Source organism: Amphichorda felina, assembly GCF_050947745.1.
Source record: "Amphichorda felina strain 45539 chromosome Unknown scaffold_8, whole genome shotgun sequence".
In the NCBI taxonomy this organism is placed as follows: Eukaryota; Fungi; Ascomycota; class Sordariomycetes; order Hypocreales; family Bionectriaceae; genus Amphichorda; species Amphichorda felina.
In genome coordinates, this window is record NW_028145042.1 from 2,756,160 (window position 1) to 2,777,157 (window position 20,998).

At 50.9% G+C, this 20,998-nt stretch overlaps 4 protein-coding genes across 4 annotated transcripts; 3 read left to right on the plus strand and 1 right to left on the minus strand.

Annotated features, from left to right (window-relative positions):
- Positions 1-52: 52 nt before the first annotated feature.
- On the plus strand, positions 53-717 carry ACO1O0_008525 (FAD binding domain-containing protein; the record flags this gene model as incomplete). Its single annotated transcript, XM_083197889.1, has 2 exons — positions 53-138; positions 357-717. 2 exons carry the CDS (start codon positions 53-55, stop codon positions 715-717), a joined length of 447 nt encoding a protein of 148 aa, XP_083047357.1.
- A 3,064-nt stretch (positions 718-3,781) lies between these two features.
- Positions 3,782-4,206, plus strand: ACO1O0_008526 (uncharacterized protein; the record flags this gene model as incomplete). The annotated part of the gene is made up of 2 exons (XM_083197890.1): positions 3,782-3,815; positions 3,935-4,206. 2 exons carry the CDS (start codon positions 3,782-3,784, stop codon positions 4,204-4,206), a joined length of 306 nt encoding a protein of 101 aa, XP_083047358.1.
- Positions 4,207-6,371: 2,165 nt separating this feature from the next.
- On the plus strand, positions 6,372-14,445 carry ACO1O0_008527 (type I polyketide synthase; the record flags this gene model as incomplete). Its single annotated transcript, XM_083197891.1, has 9 exons — positions 6,372-6,377; positions 6,402-6,838; positions 7,003-7,342; positions 7,571-7,694; positions 7,752-7,864; positions 7,924-8,362; positions 8,437-12,377; positions 12,616-12,956; positions 13,029-14,445. The coding sequence occupies 9 exons, from the start codon at positions 6,372-6,374 to the stop codon at positions 14,443-14,445; spliced, it is 7,158 nt and encodes a 2,385-aa protein (XP_083047359.1).
- A 5,088-nt stretch (positions 14,446-19,533) lies between these two features.
- ACO1O0_008528 (cytochrome b5-like heme/steroid binding domain-containing protein) lies at positions 19,534-20,345 on the minus strand (the record flags this gene model as incomplete). Its single annotated transcript, XM_083197892.1, is given in 2 exon segments — positions 19,534-20,325; positions 20,337-20,345. 2 exon segments carry the CDS (start codon positions 20,343-20,345, stop codon positions 19,534-19,536), a joined length of 801 nt encoding a protein of 266 aa, XP_083047360.1.
- Positions 20,346-20,998: the final 653 nt, after the last annotated feature.

Sequence of the window (20,998 nt, forward strand, 5' to 3'; positions counted from 1 at the left end):
ATGCTTGAGTAAAGGATGAGACTCCGTGCGCATATTAATGCCAGGTGAAAAGATGATACACAACATTGCCCAGCCGGTTCTCGAACAGGAACTCACAGCCCAAATTGCCAAGGATCCAAATATCACTTTCCGAAAAGGGTACAGCATTCATGCTCTTGAACAAGTACGTCCGTCCTCTTTACTGTAATTGATTCCATGTGCAACACGCAGTATCGTCCGATCGACCCCGTTGATTAACACCGAGTGACCCGTCAGACCGCCAACGAAGTCGTTGCTACCATTGAAGAAGGCTCAAGTGGACGCCTGTATTGCACGAGGGCCCGGCATGTAGTGGGCTGCGACGGACGCAAGAGTAGGGTGCGAGAATTACTTGGTATCGCCTCCGAAGGCGAGAGTTCTGAGCAGACCATGATGACTATTCATTTCAAGGCCCCCTTGCGCCAGGTGGTCGGCGACCGGGTCGGCATGCTCTACTGGATCATGGACCCCGCCGCTGCGGGCTTCATCATTGCCTATGACTTGGACGGGACCCAAATCCACATCAGCGAGGTGGACGTTGGGCGCCAGCCAGTTGAATCATGGACCGAGGAGATGTGCCGGGCCAAGATCTGCCATGCCATCGGCCAGGACATCCCGTTCGACATCTTGAGCTTTCGCCCCTGGATCTTCCGCCGCCAAATTGCAAATACGTTTCAGAAGGGTAAAGTGTTTCTGTAAGTTGCGGCCCGCACCCTCTGCTCCTCTTCTTGTGACGCGCTAAGGGGGGGGTGTTAATTCGGAGAGGCTGACTTGGATGAACGTATTCTAGCGCTGGAGATGCTGCGCATTCCTTCCCTCCCACCGGAGGCCTGGGATTAAACTGTGGTATGGCTGACGCCCATAACCTCGCCTACAAAATTGCACTGGTTCACCGAGGCGTGGCTAATCCATCCATCCTCTCCACGTACACCGCAGAGCGCCGCAACGTCGCCACTATATACTCAAAACAGAGTGTCAAGAATGGAAGGCAGATATTTGCGCTTCTTCGAAGCCTGAACATGAATGGTATCGTGGATCCCGTCGAAGCGCGGAGGAACATGATGGTCGCCTTGGGAGATCCTAGGCAGCGAGCCAGGGTTGACGAAGGTATCGAAGGGCAGAGGGAGCATTTTGATAATGTGAGCTTTCACTGTCGCCAAATCTTCCGATGCATTCTGGGCTTGGAAGGATGCTAATGGTCTTCGCAGCTGGAACTTCACATCGGTTTTATATATGGTGCGAGCAAAGCCCCTCCTCATGCGTCACACTACAATCCCAAATTTGTACCCGGGGCTCGCCTGCCCCATGCCTGGATTGCGTTTTCCCATGCCCATCCGGGAATGAATGGCGCAGATTTCTCCGCTTTGACTGGTCTGAAGCCAGTCGACGTCTCGTATGTGATTGAACTGGGAGACGACGAAATGTTAGCCCGCCAGTGGAGTACTCTGGATCTATGCGGACCTGATTCCTGGACGATATTTATCAGACGAGATGAAAGCAAGTCTAGATTCTGGTCATTTCAAAAGCATTGTGACTCTATAGGGGTCCATTCGCGTATCTGGTGTCTCGGCGAGGACTTCAACGTGGTACGACAGCCCTGGTTCTCCGAGGGTCTAGCGGGTGGAGGGCTTCTGGTCCGCCCAGACCAGCATATCTTGCTTAAGGTGACCAAGACGACCTCTGGAGATGATATGATTACCGCTTTGCATAATTATCTCGGCAATTTTTAACTAAGTTGGTGTTGATTTTGTAGAGAATAGACGGACATGTTGTTCGATTAATATTATGTAGTATCATAGACTCCTTCTTCAGCTCACGTCTTCGTTATTATCTCGTGTCAGTGATAGTAAGTTCTTGGATTGTAGTATGATATAAACACGACAATTTAGGCTAAACTAATTGGAACGCGTGTTAAAACTTAGGATAACCCACAAGACTAGCGCTAAATGGAGCGTCTATGAAGAATCCCAGGCTATGTGAGTTGATTTTGACTAGCGATAAATAAACATCGACGGAGCTTTTCTAGAATATCCTCTGAAATAACAATGCGCAACCAAAGAGATTATTTTGAAGGAGTTAGAGAAAGCGCACAAGTTGTGGATATCGGTAGCGAGTATAGAAAAGCTGCTAGTATCACCGGGACCAGCGGGGATACGCCGCACAGGACACAGCCATAAGAGCTGACAACTGCCCACTTACAACCCATATGCTCCATCTGGGGCTTCCGCGCCGTATAGTGAGTTGATTAGCGGAACCCATGATGCAGTCGTCCCTGCCGATATCATCTGGACATCGGGGACTAGAGATGTCTCGCCGGTGAGTGCTCAATTTGTTCCGCCATAGGGGGAGCCGCTGCCTCAATATTGACGACCAATTCCCGGCCGTGTTTGGGGGTTGCGAGGGAAGAAGCCGAGAGACGAGGGTTGAGGACTACGGCTACAGTTACGATATCACCAGTGTTGAACACATGTACCTATCCTAGCGCGGATTTGCTGGCTGTGTCCTGCGTCCGTATCCTTTGTAGTAATATCGCTTGTTAAAATAGTATTAGAGTCTATACATCTGTATAGTAAAATCTTGATCAGAATTACACAGCAATGGTGATACTCTCCCCAAAAAGACACACCTTCACGCTTTACAATAGATAGAATATTCTTTGCTAGAAGTGTTATTAATAGCCTGCAGCCTAGAGTATCGATTTAGGGTTGATTATCATATTGAAGCCTTAGATAATAGAAGATTCAACGAGGAGATCAGTTGGAGGCGTGAATGTGAATTGGCCTTGTTGAACTATTTAGGGTAGGACGGTCGCCCATGGGAAGTTGACAGCTGCAGTCTCAGTCCATTCATCGCAGGCATTGCCAATGCCCATATACCAAAGTTACAGACGAAATTTCTGTGCAGATAGCTGTTTATTAGTGGGAGGGAGTAAGTTCAAACCCATCTACGCGCCTTTGGCGCGAGAAATGCCACCACCACCTAATAGATTAGGATTGCCTATCAGGTGAATGAGTACTTATATCCCTTTCGAAGTCGTCATGCGTGATTAGTAAACAATGAATCGGGCACTGAGTTGCCACATGTACTACGGGCGATGCAAGGTTACACGTCAGGGATAGCAATTAATATAACCATGCTCAGTTACCCCGACTTCGGGAAGCTGCCATGATCCTCCGTTCATCAATTGTGACTGGTGGGTTCCAGAACCCGGCCTGGAAACTGGGATAGTTAGATTATTAACAGGATCAGGTCCGCATAAGCTTTAAACTTTCACTACAGCAATCGTGCTGTTCCTGGTGACAGCGAGCTCCGTAGCGTGGATAAGACTCACGTTCCCACTGTGGACATCTGGACAAACCTATTGAGACTATCGCATTTGGGCGAAACAGGTTTTCATCCATTGCCTGAGAATACCGGGGATATCCAACACATAATCGAAAGTCTTGTTCACATCTAATCATGGCTGTGGCTCTTTAACCGTTGGTTGAGTACCACTACAGACTTTACGTTCGGCTCCGACCAAGGCCGGGATATAGTGTTTTTTTAACTTCATTCATCCTGTGTAAAACTGATCTAAGACCATCTAGAATCCGTCATACGTCTCCCGAAAATCTCCAGCATACCTTGAGATTATGTTATAATCTCCCCTCCCCCGTAGCGTTCCCTAAGTAGGGTCACAGGTAGTATCATTTTCATTTTCCGCAGCTGGTAATCTAGCGTCATTATCAGCAAATGTGAAAGCCTTGTCTCCCTATTAGTCGCTATGGCTTCGGACAGAAAGATCGCTCTCATTACGGGTAAGTAAAGGTATCCTCAAAGGGTTAATTGTAAGGATATAGCATTGAGACTTGAGCACTAGGTGCCAACCAGGGAGTTGGATATGAGATAGCGAAAACCCTAACTCTCTCATCGGCAGAGTACCATATTGTCCTTGGCAGCCGTAACACTACCAAAGTTGAGGAGGCCGTCAAGGAGCTGCAATCTGTTCCAGGGATCAAGGGGACCGTATCATCCACGCAAATCGACGTGACGGACGGTGAATCCGCCGACACCGCCGCTGAGAGAGTTGGCGCAGAGTACGGGAGACTCAATACTCTGGTAAACAATGCCGGACTCGCCTCCATGGCCAGCCCACCTGCAAGGAAGCTCTGCGCCGGGTTCTGGACACGAACTTTGTCGGCACCCTAGGCGTGACTGAGGCGTTCCTAGGTCTGCTGCGCAAAACCACTATGCCTGGTTTTCGTCAGTTCCAGCATGGGGTCCATCAGACATGCCACCAATCCTAGCTCGTCGTACTTCGGCTTTTACACGACCGAGTATCGTGTCAGCAAGGCCGCTCTCAACTTCCTCATGGCCATGTATAATGCGGTTCTGAACCCTGAGGTATTCTTGGTCTCTGGGGTGACCCGGGCCTCTGCGCAACAAACCCCACGGGAGACGCAGTCTCTTTGAGGGATAGGGGCGCTGTAGAGCCGTTGGAGGGTGGGGAACGCATTGCAAGCGTTATAAGGGAAGAGAAAGATGTTAATGCCGGAAGGGTGCTGGGAATCAACGGAATCAACCCATGGTAGACGTCATAGACGCACAAACATGGAGCACCTGACCACGGCATAAGGGGAGAGAATACTTCCAATGCCGGCAGGATACTGGGAGTATACTCATTCAGCACAGGACAAGCGTCATAGAGTCACAGTTGTGGACCACGTGGCCGCGTCGTTTGGTGCCAAATGAACAGATTGTGGAGTAGCTAAGACAACACCGAAGCTAAAAAGCTGTCACTATGGCATGCAGCAGTTATATTCGAGCAGTTATTTCTGCAGTGTTTCAATCCTTGGCGGCGCCTATGTTGATTACGTAGACATCAAAACTTCAGCCGAATTGCGCGCATATCTCTTTGACTGTCGTAAGCCATTGCTAGCATGGTATTTTCTTTCGCTCTTTGGCAAAAGCTCTCTCTAACAACTTTGTTTTGGCGAGATTGCTTTTTCACTTAATCTCACTAGTTAGAATTTATGTAAATGGCTTGGCTAGTAGCTTACGACAGTCAAAGAGATACATACTATTAATCTACTGGTAGCGATAGTGTTGTCACTGATGTGCTTAAACTGCTGTTGGGCCGTGTCATAGATGGTATATTAGCCCGATGGAGTTATGATATATAGTACTATTGAAAATTACTCGGATACCACCAATCGGTGTTAAAGTCATCTCGTCATAGGAATGATGGCGTGCTTATCATCCCTGTCAACACCGCATGAAATGGGTCCACTAAAGCTTATGTTCCCGAGGTCAGCTATATGCAAATGCAATTTTGTTCAGGAAGTTACATCACTGTTTGACCCTCGCCCTATTTTATAGCCACTCATCTTAAACATTTAAAGACAAAACGAGCTTTTGTCGGCATTGCCACAACCACGGGAGAACGTAGCTGCATCCCGACAAGCTCTGCTGAGTTAATGTATGTGTAAGCCATAGCTTGGTCACCGGTAAGCCCCGTATCCTAGCCTACCGTAGAGAATACGAAGTACATGATAACCTTGCTGGGACACCTGGGCTAACTGTAAAACGACAAAATTAATATCAAACTATAAGTTTTGTAAATAATTTGAAGTTGATTTGTAATAACTCCTATATTGTGGACGAGTTTGTTTTTTACAGTCACACTCCACTCTGCGGACCACTTACTAATAAGCTCATCCAAGTTTCCCTCAAGATGGTTTAGAGGAAGAAGTGGCCCAAATGGATAAGATCCTTTTCTTCCAGCAACTTCTAGCCCCGCTCGGACCTATAGGTCGAAGTATAAGGTAGGTAACAATCACCATCCATCCTTATAAAGTCCGTCTACTATGTATACATAGCCGTTTGCCTAGCCTCTGTGCTTACTGCCTTGGTGAGTGGCAAAGTCAAGGTGACCTACTTGACCTAGGGTCTGCAGCACGACCTATTCAATGACTAAGACTAAAAGGAATCTCAAAGGGTAATAGCCCGCAGCACACCGCTACTCTACTGTCATAGAAAACTGCGTAAACATGCTAATTGTCTCTGGGTTGCATGATACGTAGCAAATATAAAGACAACGAGATAACTATAGAAGGTCTTCATGTCCTCTCAAGCCGCCAGTTTTATCTTGAACGTCACCCATTACTTATGTTCAATTCGTTCAACCTTATGCTATCATGGATTATTCTATTGGCATCAAAGAAGCTTCTTTGGCAAGGACACCAGATGCCGAGGTTGCCGTCTCAGCGCCCACCGGCAACAATGATTACTCTACATCGCCCATATCGCAACTTCCTATAGACAGCACTCCCGGTGAGGCGCGCCCTAGTCGACCGTTGATCGCAATATGTGGCATGGCAGTCCGTTTGCCTGGCGGAGTTCAGGACCCGGAGGCGTTCTGGGACGTCCTTGTGAATCAGATTGACCTCCGTGGGCCCATCCCATCCAACCGGTACAACGCAGAAGCCTACACAGACAAGATGGGAAAGCGCGGTGCTATTAAGGCACAATATGGTTACTTTCTCAGCGAGGACCTGGGTGCACTGGATACATCATTTTTCTCCACGAGCAAGTTGGAGCTTGAGAGAAGCGATCCCCAACAGCGTCAGGTCCTAGAGGTAACACGTGATGTTCTGGAAAGCGCCGGTGAGACAGACTACCGGGGCAAGCCCATCGGATGTTATGTTGGAACTTTCGGCGACGACTGGCTCCAGATGAGCGCCAAGGAACAGCAACATATTGGAGTCTACACCATGACTGGCCATGCAGACTTCATGCTCGCCAACCGCCTCTCGTTTGAATACGACTTGAAAGGACCTAGGTACGTTTCGCGCCTGATATGAGCCTCGTAAAAGACGTTATTGGACAAGGCAGCAACTGATGTGACACCTCACTGTGATACAGCATGGTCATTAAGACAGCATGCTCAGCGTCATTGACAGGCGTACATGAAGCTTGCCGCGCGATCTACAACGGCGACTGTAGTAGTGCTATTGTCGCTGGCACCAATCTGATTATGGACCCAGCTAGATCGACCGCTATGACGGAAGAGGGCATACTGTCACCGGAGGGTTCGTGTAAGACATTCGACGCCGATGCCAACGGCTATGCCCGCGGCGAGGCCATCAACGCCATTTATATGAAGCTGCTTGACGAAGCCATTCGCGACAAAAACCCTATACGTGCAATCATTCGTAACACCGGCGCAAATAGCGACGGCAAGAGTCAGGGACTGTCGACGCCCAACAGCTCTGCTCAAGAGGCTTTGATGCGTAAAGTCTACGCTGACATCAATCTCGACCCGGGCAAGACGGCATATGTCGAGGTATCTTCCCCATAATTTCTCTTGAACTGGATATGATCTTGAACTCGGCAATAAATTGCGTGTGGTACTGACGCCAGATAGTGTCACGGCACTGGAACACAAACCGGCGACCCCCTAGAAACTAACGCTGTGGGTAACGTTTTTGGAAAACACGGCGTGTATATTGGATCTGTTAGTCCTTACACACCGTAATAGCCCTAATTTCCGGTGTTCTAATATTGAAAATAGGTCAAACCTAATGTGGGCCACTCGGAGGGAGCGTCGGGGCTTACCAGCTTGATTAAGGGAGTCCTAGCTTTGGAAAAGAATACGATTCCTCCCAACATTAAGTTCTCCAAGCCAAACCCTAAGAGTGAGCTTATTTCCGCAACCTTCGTTTTCTTAAGCTGATTGTTGACCGAAATTATAGTTCTCTTCGAGTCTAAGAAGCTGAAGGTTGCGGTCCAGCCTCAGGCGTGGCCAGCAGGCCGCGACAAGCGGATTAGCATAAATTCCTTTGGCATCGCTGGATCTAATGCTCATGTAGGATACTTTAAACATCAAACATGGAACTAGCATGAAACCATCGCTGACTGTCCCAGGTCATTCTTGAGGCGGCTCCAAGCGCTCTTAACAACGGTTCCACTCAGCACGAGACGTCCACGAGTCCTAACCTTGTGGTCGCCTCTGCGAACACAAATGAGTCGCTGAAAAAATATCTAGAGGATGTCAAGCACTACGTAGAGCAAAACCGCGACAATACCACGGATCTAGCATATAATCTGGCGCACCGCCGCGAGCATCTTCCATATCGCGCTTTCATAGTAGCCAATCCCGATGGTAGTCTTGGTGAGACATCTACTGCAACTAAAGTGCCCAGCTCTAAGCCCGGAATTATACTAGTGTTCAGCGGTCAAGGCGCCCAGTGGCCAGGGATGGGCAAGCGACTGTTCGAGCTAGACGAGGGCTTTAGGAAGGATATGGCAGATATGAACGCTATTTTGAAATCTGTGGCACACCCGCCGGACTGGAATCTCCAAGGTGAGCGAAACGCGCATCGGATCCGAAAAACTGAATTTTTGTGAAGGCTACATCATACTGACGGGGTCTACTAGACGAATTGTTTGCTTCCGCCGAGCAGAGTCAAATCGATAAGGCAGAGCTGGCTCAGCCTCTCAGCATAGCACTGCAACTTGCGCTCGTACGCCGCCTGTACCGGGCAGGTATCCGCCCAGCTGCTGTTGTTGGTCACTCTAGTGGCGAGGTTGCTGCAGCGTATGCCGCTGGTGGACTATCGCTCGAAGAGGCCATGATAACAGCATATTACCGAGGCTATGTGGCCAAACACCCGACACGTCCTGGGGGAATGGGTGCTGTCGGGCTGGGTGTGGACGAGGTGACACCATACCTCAAGGATGGCGTGGTGATTGCCTGTGACAATAGTCCCAGCAGCGTCACGCTGTCCGGCGCTGCAGATGCACTCGACGAGGCTCTTAGTGCCATCAAAGCGGACAACGAGGGGACGGTGGCAAAGAGGCTCAAGGTTGACATGGCCTACCACTCCCATCACATAAAGCCCCTTGCCGCCCGCTCCCTAGAACTGATACAGAGCGAGCTAGAAAGAAGATGTGTCAAGCGACCTGTTTCCACCCATATTCCCCTCTTCTCGTCTGTAACAGGTGATATAATAACCTCCGGCGCGAGCCTGGGTCCGGCCTACTGGATGGCGAACGCGACATCGCGCGTGCGGTTCACCAATGCTGTCCGTAGAATTCTGGATGAGCGCTCCGGTAGCCTTTTCCTTGAGATTGGCTCGCATTCTACACTTTCTGGCCCATTGCGCCAGATTTTTGCTGAAGCTGGGGCCGAATACCGCTACGTCTCGACCCTGGTGCGTGGCGGTGACTCGTTCCACGATATCCTCCGCTGCTTTGGTCAGCTCTACCAGAGCGGAGTATCGCTGGATTGGCCAGACGTCGTCCCCTTGGGCAGAGTGTTGACCAACGCTCCACGCTATTCCTGGGACCATAGCAGCGGATCATTCTGGTACGAGTCGCGTCTGTCTAAGGAATCACGGTTGCGGAAGTTTGGCCACCATCGCCTCCTCGGTGTACGCATCCCTGAGAGCTCGAGTTTTGAGCCAGCATGGCGCAACATCTTGACTCTTGTCGACGAGCCTTGGCTGGCCGACCACAAAATTCGGACAGATACCGTCTTTCCCTTCGGATGCTATATTGCCATGGCCGGTGAGGCTATCCGGCAAGTAACTGGAATTGGGGAGGGTTATCGGATACGTCATGCCATGGCACGTCTGGCTCTGGTCCTGTCGGACGCACCAGTCGAAATCGTGACCACACTCAGAACCCTGAAGCTGACTGACTCTGCTGACTCGAGCTGGTTCGAGTTCTGCATCGCATCTAACAGCGGTTCGTCCTGGACCAAGCACTGCGAGGGCCAGATCAAAGCATGCACAGAGTCATTGGAGCCCTCGCTGAAGCCAAGCACTGATTGTCTTCCCCGCGAGGTCCCATCACAGAGGTGGTACACTGCTCTGGCCAGGGTCGGTCTCGTGTATGGGCCCGAGTTTCAGGGTCTCCAGGATATCTTTTCCTCGACGACGGAGAATTTGGCAGTGGCTAATATTGAAAACGATACTGGGCACCATGACCCTGCTTTTCTCTTTCATCCCGCCTCTATTGATAGCTGCTTCCAGCTCCTCTTTGTGTCCATGGCAAAGGGAATTGGTAGGAAGTTTGATCAACTTCGGCTACCGACGGTCATGGAGGATATCTTCGTCCGCCGGAGCTCTCCCATTATGGGCGCCGTCGCCGTGGGCCGTAATTTCGATGACCTATCTGTCGAGGTTACTACTGGGGAAAAGGTTGCCCTGAGACTCTCTGGCGTCCAGTTCACAACGGTAAATGACAGTGGACAAAGTGGGCGTGTTGAACAACATGAAAGTTTTCCGGATGAACCCCACGCGGCCGCTCGTCTGGAGTGGCTGCCCGACTTTGACATGGTCGACCATTCTACTCTGTTCACCCCTCCTCGCTCAATTCCCGAGGAAACCAGGATACATGAGGAAATGACGTTGCTGTGCATACTTGAGACTGCTGATAGACTTCGGGGGCTGAAGGCCTGCAACTGGCACTTTGGCAAGTTCCGCGATTGGCTGAACCTCGAGATCGAGCGAGCAAAGGAGGGGACATACCCGATCCTTCACGAGGACAGCAAGCCATATGTTAACTTGGCGCCAGTAGCCCGGCACTTGATGATTGAGGAGCGTTATAACAAACTTCTCCAGACCCCATCCAAGTCCTCTTTGGCTATTGGCATCAAACGCATTTACGACAACTGCGAGGCTCTATTCACGGGGGAGTCAGACACACTAGACACCTTGATGCGGGATGGGGTGTTGACGGAAATCTACAACACCATGAGTTTTGGCAAAGGCAACTTTTTCAAGCTGCTGTCGCACTCACGGCCAGATCTACGCGTCCTCGAGGTCGGCGCTGGCACCGGCGGAACAACCGAGATGATCCTCCGGAGCCTCGTGAGACCAACCGGTCTACCAGCATACAGCGTCTATACCTTCACCGATATTTCGGCTGGCTTCTTCCAGAAGGCACGGGAGCGCTTCTCTTATGCGCCGAACATGGACTACCGCGTATTTGACATCTCACAGAACCCCTTGGATCAGGGTTTCCAGGCAAACACATACGATGTAGTGCTAGCACCAAATGTTGTCCACGCAACTGCATCTCTGCATGACACTCTGGCCAATTTGCATTCTCTTCTTCGTCCCGGCGGTCTCCTGGTGCTGACCGAGCTGTGCGGTGCGGTGCGTACATTCAACTACATCTTCGGCAACTTCTCCGGCTGGTGGCTTGGCGAAGCTGACGGTCGCCCGAATGAACCATATGTCCCCCTTGACAGGTGGGACTCTGAGCTCAAGGCGGTTGGCTTCTCTGGGGTTGACACGGCCGTTAGGGATGCCGAGGAGCCGTTCCTCTATTCTGCGGCCATTGTTAGCACTAAAGTTAAAGAGGTCGTGAATCAAACAATAGCCCATGATGCCGCAAAGGTCTCAGTTGTCACAGACTATCCAGAAGGTATCCTGTCTAAGAGCCTGGTGACAAGGTTCTCCCAGTCCGGTATCTCTACACATGTGTTCAGGCTGGGCGACGCGAATCTCCCAGCCGACGTGGATATCGTGTGCCTAGTTGATCTAGAGGTGTTCTTCTTCGAAAACATTACTGAGGAGCGCCTGAATGCCTTCCAGGAAATTTTGAAGCGACATAAATCAGGGCGAATTTTATGGCTCACCAAGCCCGCCCAGGTCAACTGCGAGGACCCGCGCTCGGCCCAGACCCTCGGTGTTGCACGCTCCATCCGCGCCGAGTCCATGATCCCCTTCTATACGCTGGAGATTCGTGCAACGGAACCTCAATTTGTGGAGCTGGTGCATCAGGTAATGACTAAAATTCAATGCACCGAGGACGTGGATCTGCTGGCGCCAGACAAGGAATACGTCGTCGACGAGGGCCTGGTCAAGATTGGCCGGTACCAGCCCTTCCTCGTCCGCAAAGAACTGCGAGAGACCAGCCCAGCTATCAAAGACCAAGGCAATACTACCAAGACTCTTCACATTACCAAGACTGGGTCCCTAGAACAGTTCACCTGGGTTAGCGATCTGCTCCCCCAACCCGAAGACGGCGAGGTGACCATCGACACACGCGCCGTAGGTCTCATTTTTAAGGATATACTATATGCCTTGGGCATCTTGAGGCCTGATAATGGACAAAGAGACCTTTTTGGTTTTGAAATGGCCGGTGTAGTGTCCAAGGTCGGGCATGCCGTGCAGAATCTGGCTGTTGGTGATCGGGTTTTGGCTATGCCCCCAACCGCTTGTTTCAAGACCAAATTTACTTGTCCCGCGTCTCTGGTGAAGAAGATCCCTAGGGGCCTAAGCTTTGAGGATGCAGCAACCATGCCGATCTGTTATACGACAGTTATCGAAGCGTTGATCAACATTGGGCAGCTTGGGAAGGGACAGGTGAGTAGTTCTCCAAACACGGCCGCCTCTCAGATGAAGAATAGTTGGAACATGACTCAAGAGAAATACTAAAATGAGACTTATAGTCTGTTCTTATCCATTCAGCAGCTGGTGGCGTTGGACATGCTGCCATTCAAATCTGTCAGAGAGTTGGAGCAGAAGTGCGTACCCCGGACCCGCGTGTTACTTGTCCGCACGTGAGCTTTTTGCTGACCATGAGCTCGTTGCCACAATACAGATATTTGCCACCGTTGGCAATGAAGAGAAGGTAGATTATCTCGTCAAGACTTTCGATATCCCAGAACATCACATCTTTCACTCCCGGGACGAGTCCTTCGCGAGCGCTCTGAAACGTGAGACTGGCGGCCGTGGAGTCGACGTTGTCCTGAACTCAGTCTCGGGTGAACTGTTGCACGCCTCGTGGGACTGTGTGGCCGAATTTGGAAAACTGATTGAGCTAGGAAAACGAGACATTATTGATGGGGGAAATCTCGGCATGAAGAACTTCTTGAAGAGTCGATCTTACTGCTGTGTCGACGTGACGCATCTAGCGCAGAAGAAGCCGCATAGGGCGGGAGCGTGAGTCTGTCCCAGCAAGAAATAGAGAAGAGCAAGAGTAAATTCCACTCTGTTTGCTGACCTCCGTCACAGAATTCTTCAGAAATGCCTAGATCTGTACGAAGCTGGCGATATCCAGCCTCTCAGCCCAAGCGCCATCTTCGAAGCCGATGCGGCCCAGGCTGCCTTCCGGCACATGCAAGATGCCAAACGCATCGGAAAGGTCGTTGTGAGGCTGCCTGAGGACACGGAGCAGATGGAAGCCGAGGAACTCGCCACTGTCCTCAGCTTAAAGAGAAATGCCTCCTACCTCCTAACTGGTGGTATGGGGGGCCTTGGTACCGCCATTTCCACATGGCTGGTTGAGCGTGGAGCCAAGTCTCTGGTGTTCCTGTCTCGCAGCGCAGGTCAGAAACCGGAGGACCAGGCATTCATTCGCGAGCTCGAGGCATCCGGATGCTCCGTCATCACGGTTGCCGGACATGCCGAATCGGCTCAGGACATCCAACTAGCCATCTCACTAGCGCCGCAACCCATCAAAGGAGTGATCCATCTTGCCATGGTGCTTCGCGACTCTCCGGTTGCCGCTATGTCCCATATCGACTGGGTGGCTGCTAACGCTCCCAAGGTGCAGGGAGCCTGGAACCTGCACAACAGCTTCCATAATCACGAGCTTGACTTCCTCGTTCTGGCCAGCTCGGTAGTCACTATCATCGAGCAGCCAGGCCAGGGCAACTACAGCGCGGCTAACACATTCCTCGAAGCGTTTACCCAATACCGCCACTCGCTGTCGCTGCCTGCCTCTGTGCTTAATATTGCACCGATTGACGGCATTGGCTTTGTTGCCGAGAATCCCTTCGCTCGTAAGAATATGAAGGCACAGGGTGTATACTTCCTCCGCGAGCCCGAGCTACTCGACTTCCTCGAGCTGGCCATCAGGCTGTCTCCAGCTACCGCTACCTCCACATCCCATCTAACGCCAATCACAATCTCCCCAATCGATTCCAACAATGATGTTGGCCACTCGGGTCAGCTGCAACACCATCGCCCATGGGCGAGCACGGCACAGCTAGTGATGGGCCTGCGATCCGACGGCAACCTCAACGATACTAATACGAAGACTAACTGGCGCCGCGACCGCCGTATGGGCTTTTATCATAACGCTAATGATGCCACGAGTACGAAGAAGAAAGGCTCCTCGGATGATCTAGCCCGGTTCCTCGCCGGCGTAGTGGATAACCCGCAAATTCTGGATGAAGCTGGCGGTGTGATGTTCCTAGCGAAGGAGATAGGCAAGAAAATCTTCAGCATGATGCTCAAGGAGGAAGAGGACCTGGATACGGACCTGACGGTACAGCAGATTGGACTCGACTCGCTGATGGCCATTTCGCTACGCCGGTGGTGGAGACATGTTTTCGGACTCGAGATAAGCGTATTGGAGATTATGGCTGCTGGTACTTTGAAAGCATTAGGCGCTATGGCTGCTAAGACGTTAAAGCAAAGAGGTTGATACTCCACATCGGCAATTTAATAAAAGGATACTCTCCTATGGCTATCCTAAAAACTTATGGGAGCTAGTCATCCCAGGTTACGGTCTTCGTGACTACGAACTCCTCCATGCCCTCGATCGAATTAAACCGACCCCAGCCACTATTATTAACACCCCCAAAGGGCACACCTGACGCGCCATTTACGGTCAAGGAGTTGATATGGACCTGGCTATAAAAGTATTAGTAAAGAGTCCATAATAAGAGTTCCGGAGCCATACCCTGTCTGTATCTGTTTTGCTAGTGCAAATGCCTTGCGAAGATCTCGCGTCCACACCGAAGCTGAAAGGCCATACCCTGGACTATTGGCAGTTTTTACTGCCTCAGCCTCATCTGAGAATGTCCTATAGCCTACCAGTGGTCCAAAAGCCTCCTCCTTCCATAGCTTCATGTCATCGGAAAGGCCGCCAATCACGGTCGGAATTACCTGAGCAGTCTTGTTGCCAGGTGGAGGCAAACCTCCGTGGAACACCTCACCTCCCTTCTCTGTGGCATCTCCAATCAAGGCTGCAATCCGGGACACTGAATCAGATGATACAACAACAGGCAATGACTCGCTAGAGGCCTGCATAGCCGTGACAGTTTGCTTGAGAGCTTGAAGGAATTCGTCGGCAATGTCTGTGTGAACCATTATCACGTCAGTTGACATACAAATCTGGCCAGCCTACATGTATTTAAGTCAGTCACATGCCATGCCCCGAATAATTCTTGCAACAACGTACATTTGCAAATGCCCCGATTAGGCAATACTGAGCTGCTTTTTGCAAATCGGCGTCAGGCAAGATGATGGCACTGTTTTTCCCACCAAGCTCCATAAGGGTAGGCTTAAGGTGCAAACCACAATGCTGGGAAATCTGGCGACCGACATTGGCACTGCCAGTGAAGTTGATTTTCTTAACCGCGGGATGCTCGATCATGGCATTTACCACCGACTGTGCGTCGGCCCGCGGGCAACATATCACATTCACAACACCTGGAGGTACTCCGGCATCGTGAAATACTTTACCAAGCGCCCAGTAGCAGCGGGGGGACAGTTCGGACGATTTCAAGATGGCCGTGTTGCCAGTTGCAATGGCAGTCGCTGCAGACCTCACTCCAAATACATAAGGAGCATTCCTGTTTCATCGTTCAGTATTTTGTGGGCGCCCCTTTAGGGTTGAGCGATACTTGCGACTTACCAAGGCACGATCCCGAGAACCACTCCATACGGCTCTTTCCATACCATGGTGGCCTGGCCCTCAGTTGCTGGTATAGGTACTCTGCCACAAACCTCCCAGATGCGAGAGGCAACTTCACGCATCATAGAGATGCCTAGCCCCACGATGAGCCCCCGGGCCGTCGGTACATCGATCCCCATCTCGGTGCGCATGATGGTCACCAGCTCATCGGCACGCTCTTCCATCAGATCCGCAGCTTTGAAAAGAATTGCTTGACGCGCAAGGGGGTTGGTGGCCGCCCACGCGGGGAAAGCGGCGTGTGCTATATCGGCAACCCGTCGCGCATCCTGTTCTCTAACAGACGAGACCTGCCAGCAGACCTCGCCGGTTGAGGGATCCGTGACGTCGAAAGTAGACGAGGTGAATTCCTCCTCACCCCCGATCAACGCAGGAACGATGGTCGGTGCCGAGGCCATCGTCATATTCAAGGGATAGGCGGGGAGGGAAACACCGATCAATCAGCGAATAGCGAGGTCAAAGTCGCAAAAGTTGGGGCGGATGGGAATGGGTGTGTGGAATAACTACACGGCTGCTTGGTGAAGGATAATTGGGCTCGGGGTGGATGAATCAAATGGGGATTGAGATTCTTGGATTTTATAATAGATTCAGGCTCTCACAAGTGTCAGCTAGTCGCCTCGAGACCGATCCATGTTCTCCGCCCCCCACAACCAAACCCCACACAGGACCAGAGACCGTGAGACCGTGATGAACTTCTGGATTGAAATGCAGCAGAAAGGGGTCAGAGGTTCGTATGGTGTGCCAGAGGTTCACATAACAAGGGTCCCCTTGCCCCTGGGCGGTGATACCAAACCCCGCAACGCAGATGTCAAACCAACAACTTCCGTATTTTCGTATTAGTACTTACTACCACTCTATCCCCCGGAGAGCAGCCAGCCGTGGGCACACTCCATGGTCCGATCATGCAAGGGTCCCCTTCCCATCTAGTACTTGTACTACCCCCTGTCAGGGATTTCCATGCCCACCCTGTCGATCAGAAGTTAGAACTACCCCAGTTCTCCAAAGTCAACGCCACGTTCGGCCGCTGGCCCGGGTGAATCCGCGGTTGTCATGTCCACAGTCCTAGACTTCCAAGCAAATAAGCCGCAGGGCTCGGGCACACGGCACGCCTGGACGAATCCAACTTTCCTGCCCCTCATGGGTGGTTGCATGCATTAGCGTAATTCCACAGCCTGATCTTGTTTGCGGAAATAACTTTGATCTTTGAAATGTGCATTTGCTGACAATAATATCCGCCCGGAACGCAAGGCCCTGGTGCCTCCGGTATCAGAAACGAAGCAGCGAAGGTTCAGGGATCGGCAAGGAGTGTGGGAACCCCCAATTCGCGCTCCCATCTGCACCAGCATTTTCTTGCTCTGAGCCAACTCAGACTTACTTAGCCCTTCGATGTGGCACTCTAGGACTTACGCCTCAGATCTTAATCATTGCATCATTTTCTCCATCACGAGACCTCGTCTCATACTCCACAGTGCACCATGCTGCTATCAACCCCAGACCAGTCCCCGGCGTTGATGTATGTCCTGGCCACACTTCTGCCCTTGGTCACAACAGGGTTCGTGGTGATGCGATTTATGGCCCGAAGGATCAGTCACTCAGAATTCAAATGGGATGACTGGCTCATCGTCTTCTCACTGGTAAATGACATTGAGCAGACCTAGAGGACACCGAACTGATCATTGACGAGGTTTTCACATACTTGACCGGTATTTTTATGATCATTGGTTAGTGGAACTCGCCTTGATTTGCGATCCTTCTAACATTGGGACAGCTACGGCTCGTGGCAACTTGGGCGCGCACATGACCATCACGCCTGAGGGTCCCGTTCTCGACGATAAATGGACTTGGTTCTTAAAGGCATGATATGCACGCTAGTCTTTCCCGCCAGCGCTGACTTGTGTAGATGTTATATGGAGTACAGATGACGCAAACGTTGGCTATTGGGCCAACCAAGATCGCTATCCTGGTCTTCTACCGACGCATTTTCGTTGGCAGAGCTTTCAACATCATTACCTATATTATGATAGGTATTATGATTGCGTGGACCGTCGCCTTCCTCTTTGCCAACATGTTCGAGTGCTGGCCCATTGAGGAATCTTGGAAGAACGCACCGGGTCTCGGGACGAATACACATTGCATCGCCACTATTCCAATGTATATGGCCCAGGTCTACACTGACGTCATTATGGATGTTCTTATCCTCGTTTTACCTATTCCTCTTGGTAAGTTTCGAGATTGGTGCGATTGAAGCCTCTGTACTTATTCGCGGCAGTATGGAAACTTCAACTGCCTACGAAGCAAAAGGTGGCCGTATGCTGCATGTTTCTGCTGGGTTTTATGTAAGGTGGACCGGGCAAAAGACGACTTGCTATGGCTAACACATTGCTCTAGCACTACCGTGTCGAGTTCCGCCAAAATGATTGTATACTACTTGGTGGCTGATCGTAAGTAGAATGCCCCATGGTGACCACAAATCGCTAACATTGCTACAGAAATGGCTCAGATGCCCGATCTTTCTTGTAAGCCTACCTGTGGTATGACACCAATACTTTATAATAGGGAGCTGACACATGGGAAGACTTCATGACTCCGGTCCTCTACTGGGGTCTCATCGAGTCGAGTTTGCAGATAATTTCGGCGTGCCTACCGCTCTTGCGACCACTCGTGCCATCTTGGTTTGGCCGTTCAGCGAAGAAAAGCCACAAGGATTGGTATTCGCGGTCTACCTATTCCGGCCTCGCTGGTAATCATAGCGACCTAGGGACCGGAAATCATCGCCAGCTAGGGATTGGCAACCATGCCCATCTAGGGACTGTCACGTAGGTTTTGACACTGCCATATTGGACCAGTCCATGATCCGCATCGGATTTGAAACTCACAGCTTGCAGGACTTCTCGATCACATCATGCTGATGAGTTGGAATTAGAATCCCAGTTCCCACAGTCATCCGGTTACGGGTCTGAAGATTACAAAGGTCTCGGCCAGGAAATCTATATACAGCGATCGTTCAAGACAGAAGTGGGTCCAGCGCCGGGGCGGGAACCTTCTAATATGTAATAATGAATAATACTAAATAGACGCTTATAATCTCGGGCGACATTAGAAAGATTAACGTCGATAATAAAAGTATACCAAATCTAGCACGATGGATCACTGACTCGTTCAACACGCGGCCGGTGTGGCGATGCTTGGGAATCTCGCTTTCAAACCCGATGAAAAAAAGAATCTCATCTAAAATAGCCCCCACGATGCGAATACGGCGACTCGCAGGTCCGTACAGGAGTGTGAATAAGCAGAAAAGAGATGAAGCGGCTACATAGCACAAAGTAGGTGTCGATGGAAATCGCGCAGTCGGACAATCCTTGCTCACACTCGCCGAGCAGACAACACCGATGTAAAGCCCAGACTGCATGAAGGGGTGCGCATAATACCTGATAAAGGTTGGTGCGTTGGTTGGTAGCACTCCCTGACTCCCCCCTGCCCCCTCCCTGGCCCCTGGCGTGTTGGGCGCCTCGGTCGCTTTTCGTCACCTTTCAAGCCGAGATTTGTTCCGTGAGGTATACATGGAGATGCCAGCTGTCTAGGGTACAGCGCTGCTCGCCGTTGGGCATGTATCCCGTCTAGCAAACCGCTCTCCGTCCACTGGTAAAGGTCTAGACGCCTTCAGCGCGCCAAGATTAAGGTGCCCCAACGACGCCCGCCTGAAACATCTGGCGGACATGCGATGTATTTCTAACTACTGGTAGGTCGCACGCACTATAGTGAGCTGCTATATACATGTTTGTTTTGAACCTGTATACGGATACCCACAGCCCATAATCAAGCCCCAAGATGAAGCATATTGTCAGCGATCGCTGTGATCCTCGCAACCACAGCATCCGCGCTAGAAATATCCACACACTTGACATGGAATGGTAGGCTTTCCAACGTCTTTAATGTGGCAACGGCATGGCCATTCATCGCGCCCAGCCTCTGGAGATCAGGCTCAAACCATGCCAAAGCCTTGGCACGGTTTGAAATACCGATGTTTCTGATGTCAATGGAAGTTCTTTGCCGGACCTTGGCCAGAGCCGCACGCGCCCTGCCTGCGTCCAAATCAATCTTCATTCCTTCAAGCAAGGCCAGTATCACGTCCACTTGGTCTGCCAGAGCAATACAGTGCCCTTCTCTCATCTTTTCCCTGGTCTTGCGCAGATGGTGGAGCTTGTGCGGCGTAATCTCGTTTGGTTTATCCAAAACTGTCAGTTTGGCGTTGACGAGGGATGATAGAGTCGTTCGGTAGATGTTTTCCGTCTCAGCAACCTTTTGGCCTAGCCAAACAGCTTCCTCGTAGAGAATTTGCAGACTTGGAGATTCAAATATGGCACGGCGAACCTTCCCAATGCGGTATCTTTTCAGTACAGCTTGGATTTTAGGCTCTGAAAGGTGAGCAACGGCAGCCAAGTCGGTTGTAGCATCTTGCCCGCTGCATAATGCAATGACTGTTTTTCCTCCGGGGTGCTTCTCCATGAAACCACTAGCATCATACACGTCATCGCCGCTAGCGAACCAGTAGCCTCGAGCGGCTGTGTTGTGCTGGATGATGTCGGAAAAGTGCAAAGCTTCTTGTAACTGATGGCTACAGCAGACATTGTGTTTTGGCAGGTCGTCTGGTTTTCGTTCTCGTCGAGCTTCCTCAAGCTCATGATCTGCCTCGGTCCATTTCGCACGCCGGGTGGAGCGGCCGAGTCCATTGATTGTCGAGTTTCGACCAAGCCGAAATGATACTGAGAGGAACCCATATACTTTGCGTCGATGAATTCCTAGTAGACCCCAATTCCCTCCATATTCACTCTCCAGAGTAGTCCATAAGTTTGACAAATCTCTCTTATCTTTAGGGCCCAACTGGTCAATGAAACGCCGGACAGAGACTTGGCTCAGGGCATATAAAAACCGCTGCCAGTGTACTGGATAAGTAGACCGAACAGCTATTGCTTCTTTTCCAATCTTCGACTCGTAGGTTTTCCGGCCAATAAACTCATCCATCATGTGAAAAAAAGGATGCGCCGTGCCGGCGGCTCCAGTCACTCCTTTCAACCATGGGATGGCTAAATTCGCCACAGTTGTCGTCCATACCACTGGGTCAACATAGGACCCTGACGCTTCATTCATGGAGATCTTATGAAAGGTTTTGGTGATCTCCCTTAAGAGTGGGATCATTGCTTGCAATGAATGTTTCACCATGGCGGCATCTTCCATAAGGACGAATCTCTGGGTTTCGATGATTTGGTGGAATATCGGAATG